The 16862-nt window shown below is 51.6% G+C and overlaps 1 protein-coding gene across 3 annotated transcripts in view; it reads right to left on the reverse strand.

Annotated features, from left to right (window-relative positions):
• LOC142880242 (tomoregulin-2-like) overlaps positions 1 to 16862 on the reverse strand; it is a 93564-nt gene that overhangs the window by 50268 nt on the left and 26434 nt on the right. For all 3 annotated transcript variants that reach the window (XM_076014012.1, XM_076014011.1, XM_076014013.1), the window contains exon 3: positions 1163 to 1292. In XM_076014012.1, the coding sequence (XP_075870127.1) occupies positions 1163 to 1292 (130 nt within the window). The remainder of the gene's footprint in view (positions 1 to 1162; positions 1293 to 16862) is intronic.

Consider the following 16862-nt stretch of genomic DNA (forward strand, 5'->3'; position numbering starts at 1 on the left):
AAGTCAAACAGCCAGAGTGTAGCAGGAGGAGTAGAAAGGGGGGGGGGGGAGGAGGAGGCGGCGTCGCTGGATCATCCCTGACCAAATTAATTCAAGCACTCTTTGAAGAAGATGAAAGAAAACAAAACGTCCACACAATCCGGGGCTCCAAGAGAAAAAAGAACAACATCCAGATATATTTGAAGTGACGCTGGAAACTCGCCGGTGATGCCGTCCTTCCGTGTTCTGCTTGACTGAAGACGCCTCTCAGGCTCCGGCTCGCTGCCACGGCCGGCCGGCCGGCCACAATTTGACACGACTTTCCGTTTCTACGCCTTTGGACATTTGCTTAAACATTGCCTGAGCAAAGGTCAGCGCTGTCGAAGCTTCGGCCACTTCGACAGCGCCGCCGCTGCTCTGTTTCAGCACGAGTTGTGGACATCAAGTCTTTGTTTGCTTCGAATGGCGCTCCGGGTGACAGTCGTCCTGTCACCCGCTTTAAAGGCCTTTATTTTTGTACTGCGGTCTATGGGGGAAATGCCTTTTGAGCCCGTGGGATTTTTTTTTTTTTTCCCCTGCTGCAGTACCTCGAGTGGCCACTGGAAAAAGAAAATCGGCAGTGCAGTATCCACTTGTCATAATACATCCACGGTCTCTGCTGAGGACGGTGATGAAACCTTCAGCCGAGGCTCCTCCTCCTCCTCCTCCTCCTCGTCGTCGCCGCCACCGCAGAGCCCGTTACACCCAAACCCAGGAAATTACATCAGCCTGCCACCTCTGCTGTGTGTGTGTGTGTGTGTGTGTGTGTGTGTGTGTGTGTGTGTGTGTGTGTGTGCTCATCTTTTTGTTATTACACACCGCCTTTGAAGTGGCTCGTCGCTCTATAATTACCCCATCCCAGCCTTCACAATGGAAGCATTTGCATGTATTGACATTCCTAATTCATATTAATGCTCACAACTGTACGACCCCCCCCATACAATATTTACACTCCCACCATCGGCGGCTTTACATCGGCTTGGGATCATCCGCAGCGCCTGCAGACATGAATGTGCAGGAAGTGTTGAGCGTGTTTAACCTTCTGCACAAGTGTGTGACTGCAAGGCATGTCAAGTGTGTGTGTGTGTGTGTGTGGGTGTCCCACTGTGCATAAAGTGTAGAGCCCTAATGTAAATGTACATACCGGCAGGACACTCCCCCTCAGACACCACCAGCACCTCAGACTGCTGCTTGCAGGCGTCCTTGCGCAGGAAGCACTCGTTCTTGTAGTTCTGATTGTTGGAGCCGCACACCGGGGCGTGCACGTCGTTGCACTGCGGGGCGAGAGACACAGAGAGACACACAGAGAGAGAGATTAGTTTCTCAGGTCAGAATTGTACATACAGTATATACATACATATAAAAAGAGAACAAAGGATACAGCGACAACAGAATGATATTGGCCGACAAGGTGCAGGCTTGAAGCTTCAGCTAACGTTATGCTTCAAGCGGCTCATTTTTAACAGCACCTACATCAACAAAGTACATCCCAAAAAAGTTCGGAATAATTTTCATCGACGGGCCATCGATCACTCCCGAGTTTTATATTCGCTCACCACCTTGTTTTGAAATATTCTTTCGGCTACGCAAAGTGAACGACGCATCTTTCATTCCTCGTCACAAACATCCAGACAGTTTCACCCCTGTAACACATACTGGTCACATCTGCTCCAGATGTTTGTCCTTGCTCTTGGTTTGTGAAACATTCCTCATCCCCCCCCCTGAGTTCAGATTGGTTCTCTGGGTCCAAAAGCCTCTGAATGCAGTCAGCAAGCAGGTTAGTGTGGACTTTAGAGATTATCTGAACGCTTTAATAATTCACTAAATCCCCCCCCCCCAAAAAAAAAAAAATTAAATAATTCAAAGCAGATAAATTGATAAATAATGCATTGTTTGGCTATACAATTCATATAGCTTTCTTCTGTAGTAGGTGAGAGAGAGAGAGAGAGAGAGAGAGAGAGAGAGAGAGAGAGAGAGAGAGAGAGAGAGAGAGAGAGAGAGGCTGGGGGAGGTCAATCAGAATTCCTACAGGGTGAGTTTGGTTGACCCCCCCCGCTTCCTCCTTCCTGGAGCGTCTTCACACACACAGATGGGAATGGAGATGTTCTCCACACCAAACACAACCTGCCCATGAATAATGGAGGAGTTCCCACCAGTTTGTATGTTTATAAAAGCAGATGAAGACGCTGCCACGGGAAACAAGGAGACCGCTTGACTCGACATTGGGAAAATAAGACTCTCGAGCGAGTGCGTGTGTGTGTGTGTGTGTGTGTGTGTGTGTGTGTGTGTGTGAGAAAGCAGAAGGTCTCTCTGCTCTGACTGAGAGCCTCTTGAAAGTGGATCTCATTGTCACATCCAGTAACCACACGACCGTTCCTGACATTTAAATAAGTGAGTAAAAAAAATGCAAGACTCAAGACTCTTCCCAGTGCTGCTGTTTTATATTTGCCATTTTGATTTTTTTTCCCACCTAAGTTTGGAGTGCGCAGAAACCGAGTCCGATGACGAAACGCTGAATTCAAAAAGGTGAAAGTATTTCTCGATGAGACCGTCAGAGTCAATACTCTAGTCTCAGCGTCAGCATCAAAGTGCCGAGTCAATGCGACAGGCAGCTTGGAAATGCTGGAGTGAGTCAATTGGGAGCTGGGAAACTAAAGGAGCATGCAGTGAAATCTGTCAGGACGGCGCAGTTCCCTCTCTGCTCAGCAGGATCATCTCTGCTCCAGAGAGAATGGAAACCCACCACCGTCACTTCCTCACTCAACTCCCACACAGCAGCAAAGATTTTGTACTTTATTTGGAAACTCAGGACAAAACGTTGGAAGATATTCATTCTAATCTGCCATCTTTTGTGGCACATAAATCCTCGGAAAGGAAGGATGGACGGAAGGAAGGGAGAGGGAGAAAGAAGAAAGCGGCCCCCGCCGACAGCTGTGTCCCGCCTCCCTTGTTGCTCCACTGGAGCGGCGGCGGCTTAAGTGACTTGCTCAAGGGCACTGATCAAAATAACTGCTCGGTACAGGAGAACACGAGTCATTCATCTCCCCGCACGCCTCTGTGGCTTCACAGCAATTCCACACTTCTACACATGACTGATGGAAGTCGTGCACTCAGCCTTAGTTCTCCCTTATTCTGCAGGGGTGGGTGGGGGGAGAGGGAGGTGGAGGTGGAGGTGGGGGTGGGGGAGGTTGGAGACTACGGAGGAGAGATACTCATTTGATTTGATATTGATTTGTCCGCGCCACCAGGAACAGCCCCAGGAATAACAAACGTGACTCTTCAATTGAGTCATATTCCTCGGCTATCAGCCAATCGCTGCTCCCCGCCGCCGACTCGCAGGCCCGGAACAACTGACTCAAATCTAAAAGGTGGCTGGAAGAAAAAATGGGCAGCGTGCGTGAAAATGTGTTGGCGCCGCTTTCCACCGTGACACCACAAAGACGAGCGGCGGCCGGCTGCTGAGGAGGAGGGGGGGGGAAGGAGGAGGGGGAGGAGGAGAGAGGAAGGGGGGGGGGGAGGAGGAGGAAGAGGGGAAGGAGGAGGAGGGGGAGAGGGAGGAGGAGGAGGAGAGAGGAAGAGGAGGGGGGGAAGGAGGAGGAGGGGGTGGAGAGGGAGGAGGAGGAGGAGAGAGGAAGAGGAGGGGGGGAAGGAGGAGGAGGGGGAGAGGGAGGAGGAGAGAGAGGAAGGAGGAAAAGGGAGGAGGAGGAGGAGGAAGGGGAAGGAAAGGAGGAGGAGGGGAGGAGGAGGAGGAGAGAGAGGAAGGAGGAAAAGGGAGGGAAGTAGGAGGAGGAGGAGGTGGAGGAGAGGGAGGAGGAGGAGGAGGAAGAGGAGGGAAAGGAGGAGGAGGGGAAGGAAGAAGGAGGAGGAGAGAGGAAGAAGGAGGAGGAGGAGGTGGAGGAGAGGGAGGAAGACGAGGAGGGAAAGGAGGACGAGAGGGAGGAGAAAGAGGGAGAGGGGGAGGAAGGGTAAGAAGAGGAGGAAGAGGAGGGTCCACCGTTGACTCCACTCGTGTTCCCCTGCAGTCTCTCATGGTTGGACCTGCAGTGTGAGGAGTGTCGGCCTGACCAGACTCTCACTGCCACACATCCGCTCCACACTTCAGACACCAACTGCTGAGAATAGTCGTACGCACAAAATGTGGCGATTAAAGCGCAACCTTGCCAGAATCTCCCACTGGCAGTGACGTTTCTCGTCTCGGGCTGCACCTGCACTTTTGACTGGTCACAATGTTGCATTTGGACTTTGCCTGCGTTAATATTCACATTCATTGCTCAGCAGCAGGAAGTTGCCAGCAGGCCGATCACACACACGATCAGATTCAACATCAGCCAGGTGTGAAGGATGTACAGCGACACCGAAGCTTTGGCTTCCACTGGCATCCATCACTGATATGCCTGGATGCCAGTCGTCCCACTGCATTTCAATTCTCACCTGGGTTTCACTCCTGTCATCCCCCCCCACCACCTCGACACACAATGCTGGGGCTGCTACTGGTTAGAAACGGACACAACAACCAAGCCGATTCCTTTTTTCACAGACAGGTGCGACCCAGAAAATGAGAATATCCTGAAAAGGTTGCAGTATTTCTGCAATACAACTTGAAGTTGAATTCAAGGTGAATGTGACATATTATATAAAGGAATACTATGCAAATCAATAAATTTCAAGTTTTTATTTCTTTGGATTTTGTGGCTTAAAAAAAAACAAAACCTCAAATTCAAAAATTCAGAAAATCAGAATGTCACATAAAGTCAAATCTTTATGGAAATCTTAATCAGCAAAGTTACAACAAGGAACTGCTTGAGACGTCAATTTGCCTGTAATGGCTCAATAAAATGTGTTGCTTTCATCTTTGATGTTAAATTGCCAAAATAAAACAACTTTTACTGGATATTCTCATTTTTCGAGGGACTTCCTGTATAAACACTTGCAGTCAAAAGGTTTGGACACAACTTCTCAAGCATTCTTTTTTTGTTGTTGTTGATCTTTACAACTTTCTACACTGCAGATACTGAGGACACCGAGTATATGAGTCAGATACTAAAAGCGCGACTGTTTCCAGGTGGTTGTGCAAAACAAAACTCTGGAAGATGCGGCGATCCAACTTAAAAAAAAAACAAAAAAACAAACCAAACTAAAACGGTCTTACCGCGACCGTGGACGACGCGGCACAGGTTGCTTCCAAATGATCGTCAAAGTCATCCAAAAAATAATCTAAAAAAAAATAAATAATCAGAAATCCAATACAAATGCTTGACAGCGGTCTGAAACTGTTCGGCTGCGTTCCACTCTAGAGGACCTGCCGGCCCGTTAACCACCCTAATATAGTGCAGGTGCTGCAGTCACCTGCCTACAGTGATGAGGGGGCGTGGCCCTTAGCGCAAGCGATAATAAAAAAAACAAAAAACAAAATAAATAAAGCAATTACCGTGGAGTCCATGTCCATAATTAACGCATTAAGCCAACAATAGCAATAAATCAGAAATAAGGAGAGAAAATAAATATTTTGGCTCCAACATGTACAGGATGTAATCGTGCAGCAAAGACAAACATTCAGTGAGGAACTGCTGCAATGTCAACAGTCATGACAATGAAAGGAAAGACATTCAATTCAAATGGGGGTCCAAACGTTGTACTGAATCCCAGCATATAGCATATACATCCTACCATTTTGAATGCTAGCATATGAAAAAAAAAAAAAAAAAAAACCCCTCCTAACTGAAGGTCTGACCATCAAACTGAATTGTAAGTGCAGAAGCTCCAAGTCCATGGCGGAGAACGGCAGAATCTCCAGAGACGCTGGGAGGGAAGAGAAGAATAAAAATTCCACCGCAGGCGGAGCCTCGCAGGCGGCCTTCAATCAGAATATCCTGCACACAGCTGATTACAGCCAGCGGAAGGGGAGGGGGAGGAGGGTGCAGGGGGGGGTGGTCCGCTCCCCAGCAGGTGGCGCCGCACTGCAGGTCTCTTGACGCCATTGTGTACAAATAGATGACAGGGAGGTGAAAACAGTGATGTGACCTCACATTCCTCTCGCACATTACAGCCACATGGGCTTCCTCACTGACACGCACCACCGGCACCGCCGCTTTTATCACGCCGCCGACGGAAGTGCAAAAAATAACTGCAGCAGCAGCAGCAGCGGCAGCAGCAGCGGCAGCAGCAGCAGCAGCAGCAGCAGCGGCCCCACGGCTCCACATTAGTCAGGTGAGAACGCCGCTTTTTGACCAGCTGCAGGGAAAGACACGGCGGAGGAACACACACACACACACACACACACACACACACACACACACACACACACACACACACACACAGCAGCAGAGCGAGAGGAGGGAGAGGAGGAGAAGAGGAGTGGAGGAGGAGGGGAAGAGAAAGTGCACACTGGCTCTTGATCAAAGGGACGGAGATGCAGGAAGGAAAGAGGCTGCGGAGAAGACGAGTGAGAGAAAATAAAAGTTGATGAGCAAAATTGGGCTGGGGGGAGTTTTGAAGAGGGGGAGGCGGGGAGTGGGTGAGAGAGAGAGAGAGAGAGAGAGGCCACGGTATCACAAAAATAGAAGAAAAACATACAGGAGTGTGATGCAGACAGAGAGAGAGAGAGAGACAGACAGAGAGAGAGGAAGGGAGAGAGAGAGAGAGAGAGGGAGAGAGAGAGGAAGGGAGAGAGAAAAAAAGAGAGAGAGAGAGAGAAAGAGAGAGAGAGAGCGAGAGGGAGAGAGGCCTGGCTCAACAAACTTGGCACTATTAAAAAGGACCACAGCGCCTGAAGGAAACCCAAAAAAAGAGAAAAAGAAAAAGCAACATCATGAAATAAAAAAAAAAAAAACGAGAATGAAAAGAAGAAATGGGGACAGAGACTGAGGGAGGGAGGAGGGAGGAGGGAGGATGGGGGGAGGGAGGGAGGGAGAGGAATAGAAAATCCCCTGAAAGGAGAGAGAGAAAGAAAACATGGCAGCCCTACAAAGGCGCTCGGAGGAGCTTATACTGCTTCCACTCCCCCCCCCCCCCCCCCCCCCCCCCCGGCTCCCTCCCACCCCACCCCACCCCATCTGGCTCAGGCTGCCTCTAACCTGGGAACTTGGCGCTTCACGCCAGACGTGATGCAACGGAAGGGAAAGCTGCCCGCCGGAGCCCCGTGGGCGGCTTCTTTTTTTTTTTTATTCAGAAAAATAAATAAATAAATAAATAAAAAAAGAGGCCCGTTTGTTGTGTACGCGTAACCGCCGTCACCTGCATCTCTTCATCCACGCAGCAGAGTTTTGGCTGCGAGCTGCGGGAGGAGGACGGAGAGCTGCAGTCGACTGCAGGGGAACTCTGATCCACCGTGAGCAGCACAGGACTCACTTCTCTTGCTCTGTGTGTGTGTGTGTGTGTGTGTGTGTGTGTGTGTGTGTGTGTGTGTGCGTGCCTGCGCGCAAGTGCGTGTCAGCAACATAATCGTGTGCATTGGTGCAACATGTAACAGCGTGTCTGATTGGCTCCCTGTCCGCACGAGGGCTCGTCAGCAACTCATCCATCACTGCTTTTATTGGACAGACAAATGTTTTCAATTCAGTTCAGTTCTGCAGCTAATTATTGATAAATAAATAAATAAATAAATAAATAAACCCCACAACAACCCCATTTTAAAATCAGGCTCCATGGCGAGTGAAGTTGTGCAGTAAGTGGACAAGCTCCGCCCCCAGCCGGCCAGACGGCGAGGAACCACTCCTGTTTGGCCGCCGCCGCCTCCATCGCGGGTGACTGTGGGAGCGGCGCCACCTTCAACCCACTTGCACCGCCGTCATTGTGGAGCCTCCACATCCGAATTATGGAAGGCCGGCTGTGGAAATTGGGGTGGCGCCGGCGCCCCCTGGGGCTCCGTGTGGAGGTTTTGATTGGGCCATTCAGAGACTGCCGACTGCGAGCAATCAGCTCTCAGCAGCCTCAGAACTGATGAAGGAGTGCGGCGCCACAAACGCCGCTCACTTTGGTGTCAATAAGAGAAAAAAAAAAAACAGATTTCCTTCGCTTCCCTCAAACTGCTGGAACAACCACAACAACTTCATCCGGGAGTGTCGCTGCCGAGAACGCTTTGTTTTACAAGCACAAGTATTACAAGTATTATAATAAAACCAGACAGAAGGCAATCATCAAATCTGATCCCCCACCACTCTCCGCAGACAGGATAGGCGCCACCATGTGGTGACATGTTGCCGCCTTATGCGCCCACTGGTGGCGACGTCTCCGTCGTCCCTCCACACACCGACCAGCAGACTGGAGGACCTCACACTGGAGCTCAGAGTCCATGATCTGTGTGTGTGTGTGTGTGTCCCTGTGCGTGACTGGCTCAGCATCAGTGTCTCTGGAACGTGGTGCTCCGTTATTCATGCAGGAAAGTCGTCCTTGATCCTTGGTCTCTGTCGGCGTCACAACGCCACAAACTGCTTTGCATGGAAGCGACTCCGTTTCCAGCCTTCACGTCTTTCCATGCCCAGCCAGCCAGCCAGCCAGCCAGCCCTCCTACACTCCCCCCCCCCCCCCCCCTCTCGATCCATTGTTCACTCGAAGGATCTGTTTCCAGCAGCCTCCTGCAGGGGCTGCTGTGGTTCTGCCGAGCCGCTGCTCTCAGACGCCTGCAGGCAGCACCTGGTGTCTCGCTACTACCTGGTGTCTCGCTACTACCTGGTGTCTCGCTACTACCTGGTGTCTCGCTACTACCTGGTGTCTCGCTACTACCTGGTGTCTCGCTACCTCCCTGGTGTCTCGCTACTACCTGGTGTCTCGTTACCTGCCTGCGACTGGCGCATCCAGCGACGCCTCACAGCACTTTGCACGGTGCAAAAAAAAAAAAAAAAAAAAAAAAAATATATATATATATATATATAGATATGTATATAAAACCCGAAAAAACTAAAGAAGGAGAAGAGGAAGAAGGCATCGCTGCCACACCAGCCTCGCATCTCACTGCCAACTTGCAAAACAAGCAAAACCATAATAGTCATTTTACGCCTCGGCCGCGGCTCTCACGGCAACTTCACCCAGCGTCTTGACAAAAGAAGCAGCGGCGGTGGCGGTGGGCGGAACAAATATGAAGAAGATGACACGGAGGTGGAGAGAGAGAGGAGGAGGAAGACAGACGACGGTGAGGTGGGAGGAGGAGGCAGCGGGAAGAGATGGGAACGACTGGAAGAGCAGGGAGGAGGCGGAGGAGGAGGGGGGTGGAGGAGGAGGAGGAGGAGGAGGAGCTGAGTGTGTGAGAGACAAAGGAGGACAAGGAGGCAGAGAAGAGGGGAGGAAGAGAAGGAGGAAGAGGAGTGGGAGGAGGAAGAAGAGGAAGGTGAGGAGGAGGAGGAGGAGAAGAAGAAAGTGGAGGAGGAGCAGGAGGAGGAGCCACCACACACGCCAGCGGCGGGTTGTGTGTGGTGGAGAGGTGGGAGGAGGGCGGGACAGAGGGACGTCGGCGGCGAGGAAACAAACGACTCGTCCGTCTGGTCTGAACCGGCAGGGCAGACAGACGGACGGACGGACGGACGGACAGATGGACGGACGGACGGACAGATGGACGGACAGACAGACGGACGGATCCTCCTCAGAGGAGTCGAGGCTCAAATGCCAGCAGGTGGAGGTGAGTGAACGAACTGCAGCCTCCTCCATCCTCCTCTCGCCCTCCTCAGCATCACACGGTGAATAAAGCTGCATTTGATTGGCTGTGGATCCCAGTCGGCGCTCAGAAGCAGCAGCAGAAGACAGGACGGACAGACGGATGGACGGACGGACGGACAGACGGCAAACTGTGTTTAGTGTGTTGATCTTCTGCTTTACTGCCTTGGATCCCCGGTAACAACTTTGCAGCTCTGACATAAATCTGCTGCTATTGATAGTCGGTAAACACTGTGTGTGTGTGTGTGTGTGTGTGTGTGTGTTTTCTCATTGACCAGATGAATTCTCTCTCTTATAAAGGTCAGACGACACCCCCGCCATACACACACACACACACACACACACACACACACACACACACGAGAGAACCAGCCTGGCAGCAGCCTCGTCCAGCCGTTCAGGTGTCTGCTGCTGCTGGACGCAACAACCAATCCAGCAGCGGCCTGAGGAAGCTCCACCTCCAGTGAACCCTGCAGCGTTTTGGTCCGCCGCCGCTCGCTAGCTGCGTTCCCATGGCACTGAACTGGTCACGTGACCTCGTACGTCTGGCCGCTGACATGTAAGTGCGACAAAAGTCTTTCCATGACACTCTTGCGAGATACCTCTGGAGGATTTTCCAAGCTTAGCTACTTTCTTTTTATTGCCATATTTAGGCGTAGCGCCAAACACAGCTACTGTTGCTTCCCTGCGTAGCACGAGAGGAAGTGGGGGGGTGGCGAGATGACGCTCGTTAGCTGGAGGCGGCCACACATCAGTCAGCCTCATGAAAAAAAAACAAAGCAAAAAAAAAAACCAAAAAACTTTTTAATGGCTTGTTGAATGCTTTTCAGATTGATTAATTTCTAATCAAGTCAAAGACTGTTTATTTCTGACGCTTCTTTTCCTCCCCCTCCCCCCCCACCCACAAGACGCTTCCGCGCGCTGATTAATCAGCCTTTGAGCGACGCGCCACGGGTCGACCTTTGTTCCTAATTAAATACCAAAGGGCTTTTTGTGATCGTTCTTATGGAGTGATTCTTTTTAATCACTGTGACTTTGCAATCTCGCACCTTTTAGACGACATGAATCATTTCTCTCGCTGGCATTTCTAATGCCGCCGCTCTCAGCCAGGAAGGCAAACAGACTTAGAATGAGGGACGTCTGATAAATCTCTTTAATATGTGAAGAGCAGACTGAACGGAATCAAAAGTGACAACTGAGTCCGATCCGTCCCACAACGACACGCAAGTGACACAAACAAACAACCACTGCCGCGAATCCCTTTCTCCACGGCGGGTGGGCGCGGCGGGCTGGGAGGATCGCCGCTCAACCAAGGTAAACTGGCACTTTCAGTCCTCGCGTGACATTTTAACAACACCTACCGACACATTCCGCACAGCTTGTGAAGCATCCGGAGATCAGAGAAGCACAAGGCGGTGATGTAACGACGGCGTCAGACGCCGTGACATCTGCCAGACCCACGCGGCTCTCCAAAGCCGCCTTATCTAAAATAATTATAGATACATATTTCCAGGCAGACGCTCTGTCTGCGGCTCCTGGTGCCTCAACCAGGACAGTTGACGGTGCTGCGAGCGTTGTGACTAAATGTGCTGGGAAACCCCCCCCACCCTCACCCCTACCCATAACACACGCAAAGAACAGCAAGGCGGAACTTAAAGGTGCAGAGTGTAAAATTTGGCTTGATTTTTATATGGGTAAAAAGCTTAGAATACTGCCCATGAATACATTAATAAACATGTATAATCGCAGTAGAAAAAAAAGAGTCTATCACTGTACTGCAAGTACACACTCATATCAATGTATTCATGGGCAGTATGTTGGGCTATTACCAACATAAAGATGGAATTTAAGCCAAATTTTCCACACTGGGCCGCGACGTGCCAGGTGTTTGCAAAGGTCATGGGGTTAAACCGATAGCGTTAGCGCAGCGTCGACGCTGACATAAGGCAACGTGCTTCAACACAAGCCGCCAAGGTCGCTGAACTGGTCAGACGCCTTGAGGAGAGAATGCACTGTCTTTGTACAGTCCTTGTGCCTTGCTCACTGCGCTGACTTTGACTGGGCTTCACTTTGAGAGAGACCTGGTGGCACGGTCAACCTGTCGGAACTGAATGAATGGGCTTCAGTGCAACACGGAGGGAGCCCAGCAGGACTGCGGAGCAGGACTGCGGAGCAGTCACGCTGCACACAAGTTTCACGCACGCAAGTCTGATGAATGGCATGACGCTGGTCAACACACTCAGAGAAGTTGGACGGAGATTCAGAGTCATGTGATGATCATCGCATCAGCTGGACCTTCAGGCTGAGGTCGCTGTCTCACCGCGAGCTCTGCGAAACCTCATCCGGCCAGCTGGGCAGATGAGCCAGAGCAGCGTAATGAAAGCTTACACTGTGATTTGATTGTTTGCTTGTTTTCAAATCATCCATTTGTCCCTGCGAGAGCGAGCGGCTGGGCAGCTGCACCTCACCGACCGGTCTGACTGATTGTTCCGCTTGGTTCTGGAAAACCACGCCGGCCCGTCTCCCCTCCACAATGGGACTGGACGCTGCGCCGAGATCAGAATGAGAAAATCAATTTCTGAGACGCGGCCCACGTGCACGTGCGCATGACTCATCCAGATTTGTACCCACGCGGGCTCACATTACAGAGCGGACGCTCCGAGTCTATAATGTGCCGGTGTATTGCTGTCAATCTGACACTGGATTGGCAAACGGGACCTTTTTTTTCTTCTTTGTAAATTTGTGTCTGTCGCCACTGTTCTCTTAAAGTACACGCAGACAGTAACGGTGGAGGGGGAAAAAAAAACCTCGTATTCATGGCCACTGTAGTACATAAGGCACGAAATGTATTGCACAGGGTGTCCTAAAAGAATTGACATCATTTTGCGAGCCAATCATTTTGGCAGTTAACCTCCTATCTTTCTTTTTTTTTTTTTTTTCCCGTTGTGTTTTCAGGTTCACCCCCAAAGAAGAGTCACGCTGCTTGGAATCGTGCTCGCACACACTCACCCAGTTGACGGCGCACATATTGAAGACTGATGAAATCGGCCCTATAATAAACTCATGACGTTCAACACCTAAACTGATAAATTTCACTGAGCTGGACTGAGCACTTTTCAAGATAATTGCTTTTAAAAATGATGTCAATTTTTTGGGGGGACATCGAGTATTCTTGCTGGAGCAAAATAGCGTAAAAAAACAACAACACACACACACACACACACACACACACACACACACACACACACAAGCAGCTGAGTTCCGTCTTGTTGAAACAGCCGCCAAGAAGAGAATGAAGCCACTACCAGCGCGCTCGCACCTCACTACAGGATCTCTCTCATTTCCTGTCTTGAAACTCTCCTAACGCTCCTGTCTGAATGATTGTGAATGTGACACTGTTCAGCATCCTCACCAGCGCCGAGTCAGTGGCTGAGACTCGCTGAAAGGAGGTTTGCTTGCGCTGAAGGACGCTCCTCAGAACCTCTCCAGGGTTGCTCTCCTCCCCCTCCTCCTCCTCCTCCGCTGCTGCTGCTGCTGCTGCTTCAAACAGGTTCATCACATGGTCGCCGCGCCGCACGGCACCGTGCTGCCTTCATCAGCATGTGCAGCATATACGGCCACTTTCAACGACAACTCTGACATTTGATGCGAGGGCACAGAAAACAGTTTTCAAGAGGCCTGCAAGCCACTGATCCCCCGGCCGGGAGCCCAGGTGCAGCGCAAAGAATTCATCACACGGCCTTCAAATCCTGCCTTTGAAATAAGTGCAAAGTCTGTGAGGACGGGGGGGGGGGGGGGGTGAAGAGGGGGGAGGAGGTGGAAACACGCAGTTTTGGGTAAGAAAAAAAAAACCTCTGGCGCTCTACGTGCATCACAAGCTTCCTCATTAGTTTGCACCTGTCGCCGTGCCTGGCCCAGCACACAGTGCAGAGACACACCAGAGGTCCGCAGAGGACCACACACAATGTCAAGCGTGTGGTGAAGTACAATTCAAAAGTTGGCCCATCGTCCAATGAATCCCGGCTCCAAGCGTCCGCATGCTGTAGTGTCCTTGGGCAAGACGCTGAACCCTCACCTGCTCCCAGTGGGGCCGGCAGCGCCCTGCATAGCAGCAGCCACCCATCGGCGTATGAACGTGTGTGTGCGTGCATGGGTGAATGAGAGGCTTTGGAGAGCACTGTACAGGCTCAGTGCATGTTAACCATCATGACTCCAAGTGATGCGAGGAATCAAAGCAGCCCAAATGTCTCGGCCTGGTCTCCATCTCGATGCTCTCCAGTCTGGAGGATGTCTGGGTCTCACTTGGTGCCGCCTGGACGGCAACACGAGCGCTAAGCTACCAGTCCCTTTCTTGTCCTCCATCATGCGCCACCAGTCTCTGCGGATTTGCCCCACAAGGTCATGACCACCGAGTGGAACGGAAGTCAGAGAACCACGGCCGCTCGGGTCACCAGCACCACCGTCAGCCCCTCCCTCCCCCTCCCCCTCCCCCTCCACCTCCACCTCCCCCTCCACCTTCCACCACCACATATCGAGTGCGACGCACGCTTCCTTCAGCAGGCCTCTGGGGGGAGGTGAGCAGGAAGCCAGCTGCAGTGCCGCTGTGGGGACTGACTGCTGCTGCTGCTGCTGCTGCTGCTGCTGCTTGGCTGCTGCTGCTGCTGCTGCTGCTGCTTGGCTGCTGGCTGCTCCCGCAGGACCGCAGCCAAGAAACAAGAGTTGGTGGAGTTGGTTCCCCGAGCGTGCTGGTCGCGTTTGACACGGTTGAACATTTCCTGAAGCATCGGCCAGCTGTCGCAGCCAACCAGAGGAGAGGGAGAGAGGGAGAGAGAGAGAGAGAGAGAGAGAGAGAGAGAAACAGAGCAGCGCCACCAACAGGTGGACGCTTCCAATGCCGGTGCGGCCCGGAAACCGCTCCAGCAGGAATCCTCAGTTTTTTTTTCGGCGGCAGAATTGAGGGAAGGAAGTCGAAAAGGTTTCACATGAGACCACCTCACTCAGCCGCGCGCGCCCGCACTTGACCAGCAACTTTAAAGTGCCGCCTTCCACTTGATGCGAGATGAGGCCCGGAAACACTCGCCAGGCTGCTCCCTCCCACGGAGGAGCTCCATGATCCGGCCGGGAGAGAGAAAAAACACACGCACCTGTGCGTGTGCCAGCGCCGGCGATGCACGCTCAAGAGTACTTAAGTCGCTAATGTAGCGCAAAGGTGCCGCAGAGACGTTGTGTCTGCGATAGAGAGCTGCAATTAGCCGGCGTGAGTGCCACGGATGCGTGCGCCTGAGTGTGAACGTGTGAGCATATGCGTTGCACAACAGAAGCTCCGTCGGATCAGCGGGACGCCGGCAGACATTGTGTGTTTGCGTGTTTGCTCCGCTGCGTTTTTGTTTGTAGCAAAGAAGACGGGCGGAGAGGCAGAGTCTCGCGGCGCCGACACACACGGAGCAGAGCGGCGAGGGTCCGGCGCCTGAGCTTCCAACGCCAGCGCTCCCGGAGGAGGCGGCGGCGTCGGCGGCGGCAGAGGAGGAAGTGAAAGACGAGGACGCAGCTGCAACTTTGCCATCAGCTGTCGAGGTTCCATGAAATAGCAAGCAAACGTTTGACGTTCACAACATAATACATAAATAGATAAATAAATAAGAATCATTACTATAGGACTGAAGCAAAAAAAAAAAAAAAAAAGACAGTTTCACGTAAAAACGTGATACTGAGCTGTGTGTTTTTTTTTGTTTTGTTTTTTTTCTCCTCGTGTGGCAGCGCCTGCACTTCTGTGCTACGGTGTTGTGAGACGACGCAAAGAAGTTGCATCATGGGACAACTGCAGGCGAGCTGAGTCACAGTGGTTATCCTGGTAGTGGTTTTTGTGAACGCCAGTGTGAGTGGGAGGAGCCAACTCCCAACATCTCCCAGCTGGGTGCCTGACGTGGCAGTTTGCCTACGTGTTGCCGTTTCAGAAAGACAGACGCGGTTTCTGAAACGGCAACCCCCCCCTGTGAGACTTATTAGTGTCCTGAGTGCCACTTAAGGTGGACCAAAATCACTGAACCAGGGCGTTTGCTTCTCTTCACTCTTCACTCTTTTTTTTTTATTTTTTTTATTTTTTATTTTTTACTCTTTTTGGCACTTTTCGGAGAAACGTCCCTCTTTATTCTCTACCCTACCGCCAGCTCCTGGAGCTCAGCACCTATTAGACACTAAGTGCAGCCTAGTTACCCAGACAGCGGCACATTAGGCTGCATGTGAGACACATCAGAGGAGGGGCCGGGTCACGCACACAAAAGGCTGCATTAAAGCTTAAAGCTCTTCCACTCGTTGCATCCCCTCTCAAGCGGGTGGAAAAGAGCGTCTGGTTCCGATAACGCAACCGCGCAATCACGAGGCTGAGAGCGAGTTTCAGCCTCCATCAGAAGAGAGAGAGGACAAGACAGACAACGCACAGCGTCTCATCCGCTGCTTTCCAGCCGGAGGCACGCCCAGGCGAGATAGCAGGGGAGACGCTCATCATCATCATCATCATCATCATCATCATCATCATCAGAGAGGGAGGGGGGGGCGTCGGGGGTTCAAAGAAGACATCGAAACATTTCAATGCACAGAGAGAACGTGAACAACCTCGACCATCAGAGTGCTCTGGAAATAAGAGGCAGTGTGAACGGTGAGGGTTCCTGTCCACACACACACACACACACACACACACACACACACACACACACACACACACACACACACACACACACACAAACACAGAGTGTTTTGTACCGCCTCAAGGTCTCTGGCACACAGAGAGAGAGAGAGAGAGCGAGAGAAAAAAGTGCAGCTCTCAGTTTTGATGACCTCCCCACAGATTTTGGAGATTTGCCGCACAACAACAAGCACTCGACTCGCCGTTTGACTGTTACTGAAGTTTTACATCTGACACTTGGACTTCACTGCCAGGTAGCCAGCAGCAAGACTTTAAGTTTGAACCCGTCGGTCGAGTTGAACCGTCAACTGATGGTACCGGTCGGAAAAGCGCTTTAACCCTCAGTGACTCGCTTCCAGTGGTTTGGTTGTGTAATCACGAAAAGCCATCGAAGGCCTTGTTCGAAACGCTCCCCTCGGCCACGCTGAACACCTCCCGACGCTGAGTTCAGCTGCTGTGTTAGCAAAGCCGCCGGCCGCTTGCAATGCGCTCGTTCCCGGAGGATCGCGCAAAAGTC

This window comes from Nelusetta ayraudi, unplaced genomic scaffold (genome assembly GCF_046127955.1).
Source record: "Nelusetta ayraudi isolate G7.1 ecotype Tasmania unplaced genomic scaffold, CSIRO-AGI_Nayr_v1 ptg000163l, whole genome shotgun sequence".
NCBI lineage: Eukaryota > Metazoa > Chordata > Actinopteri > Tetraodontiformes > Monacanthidae > Nelusetta > Nelusetta ayraudi.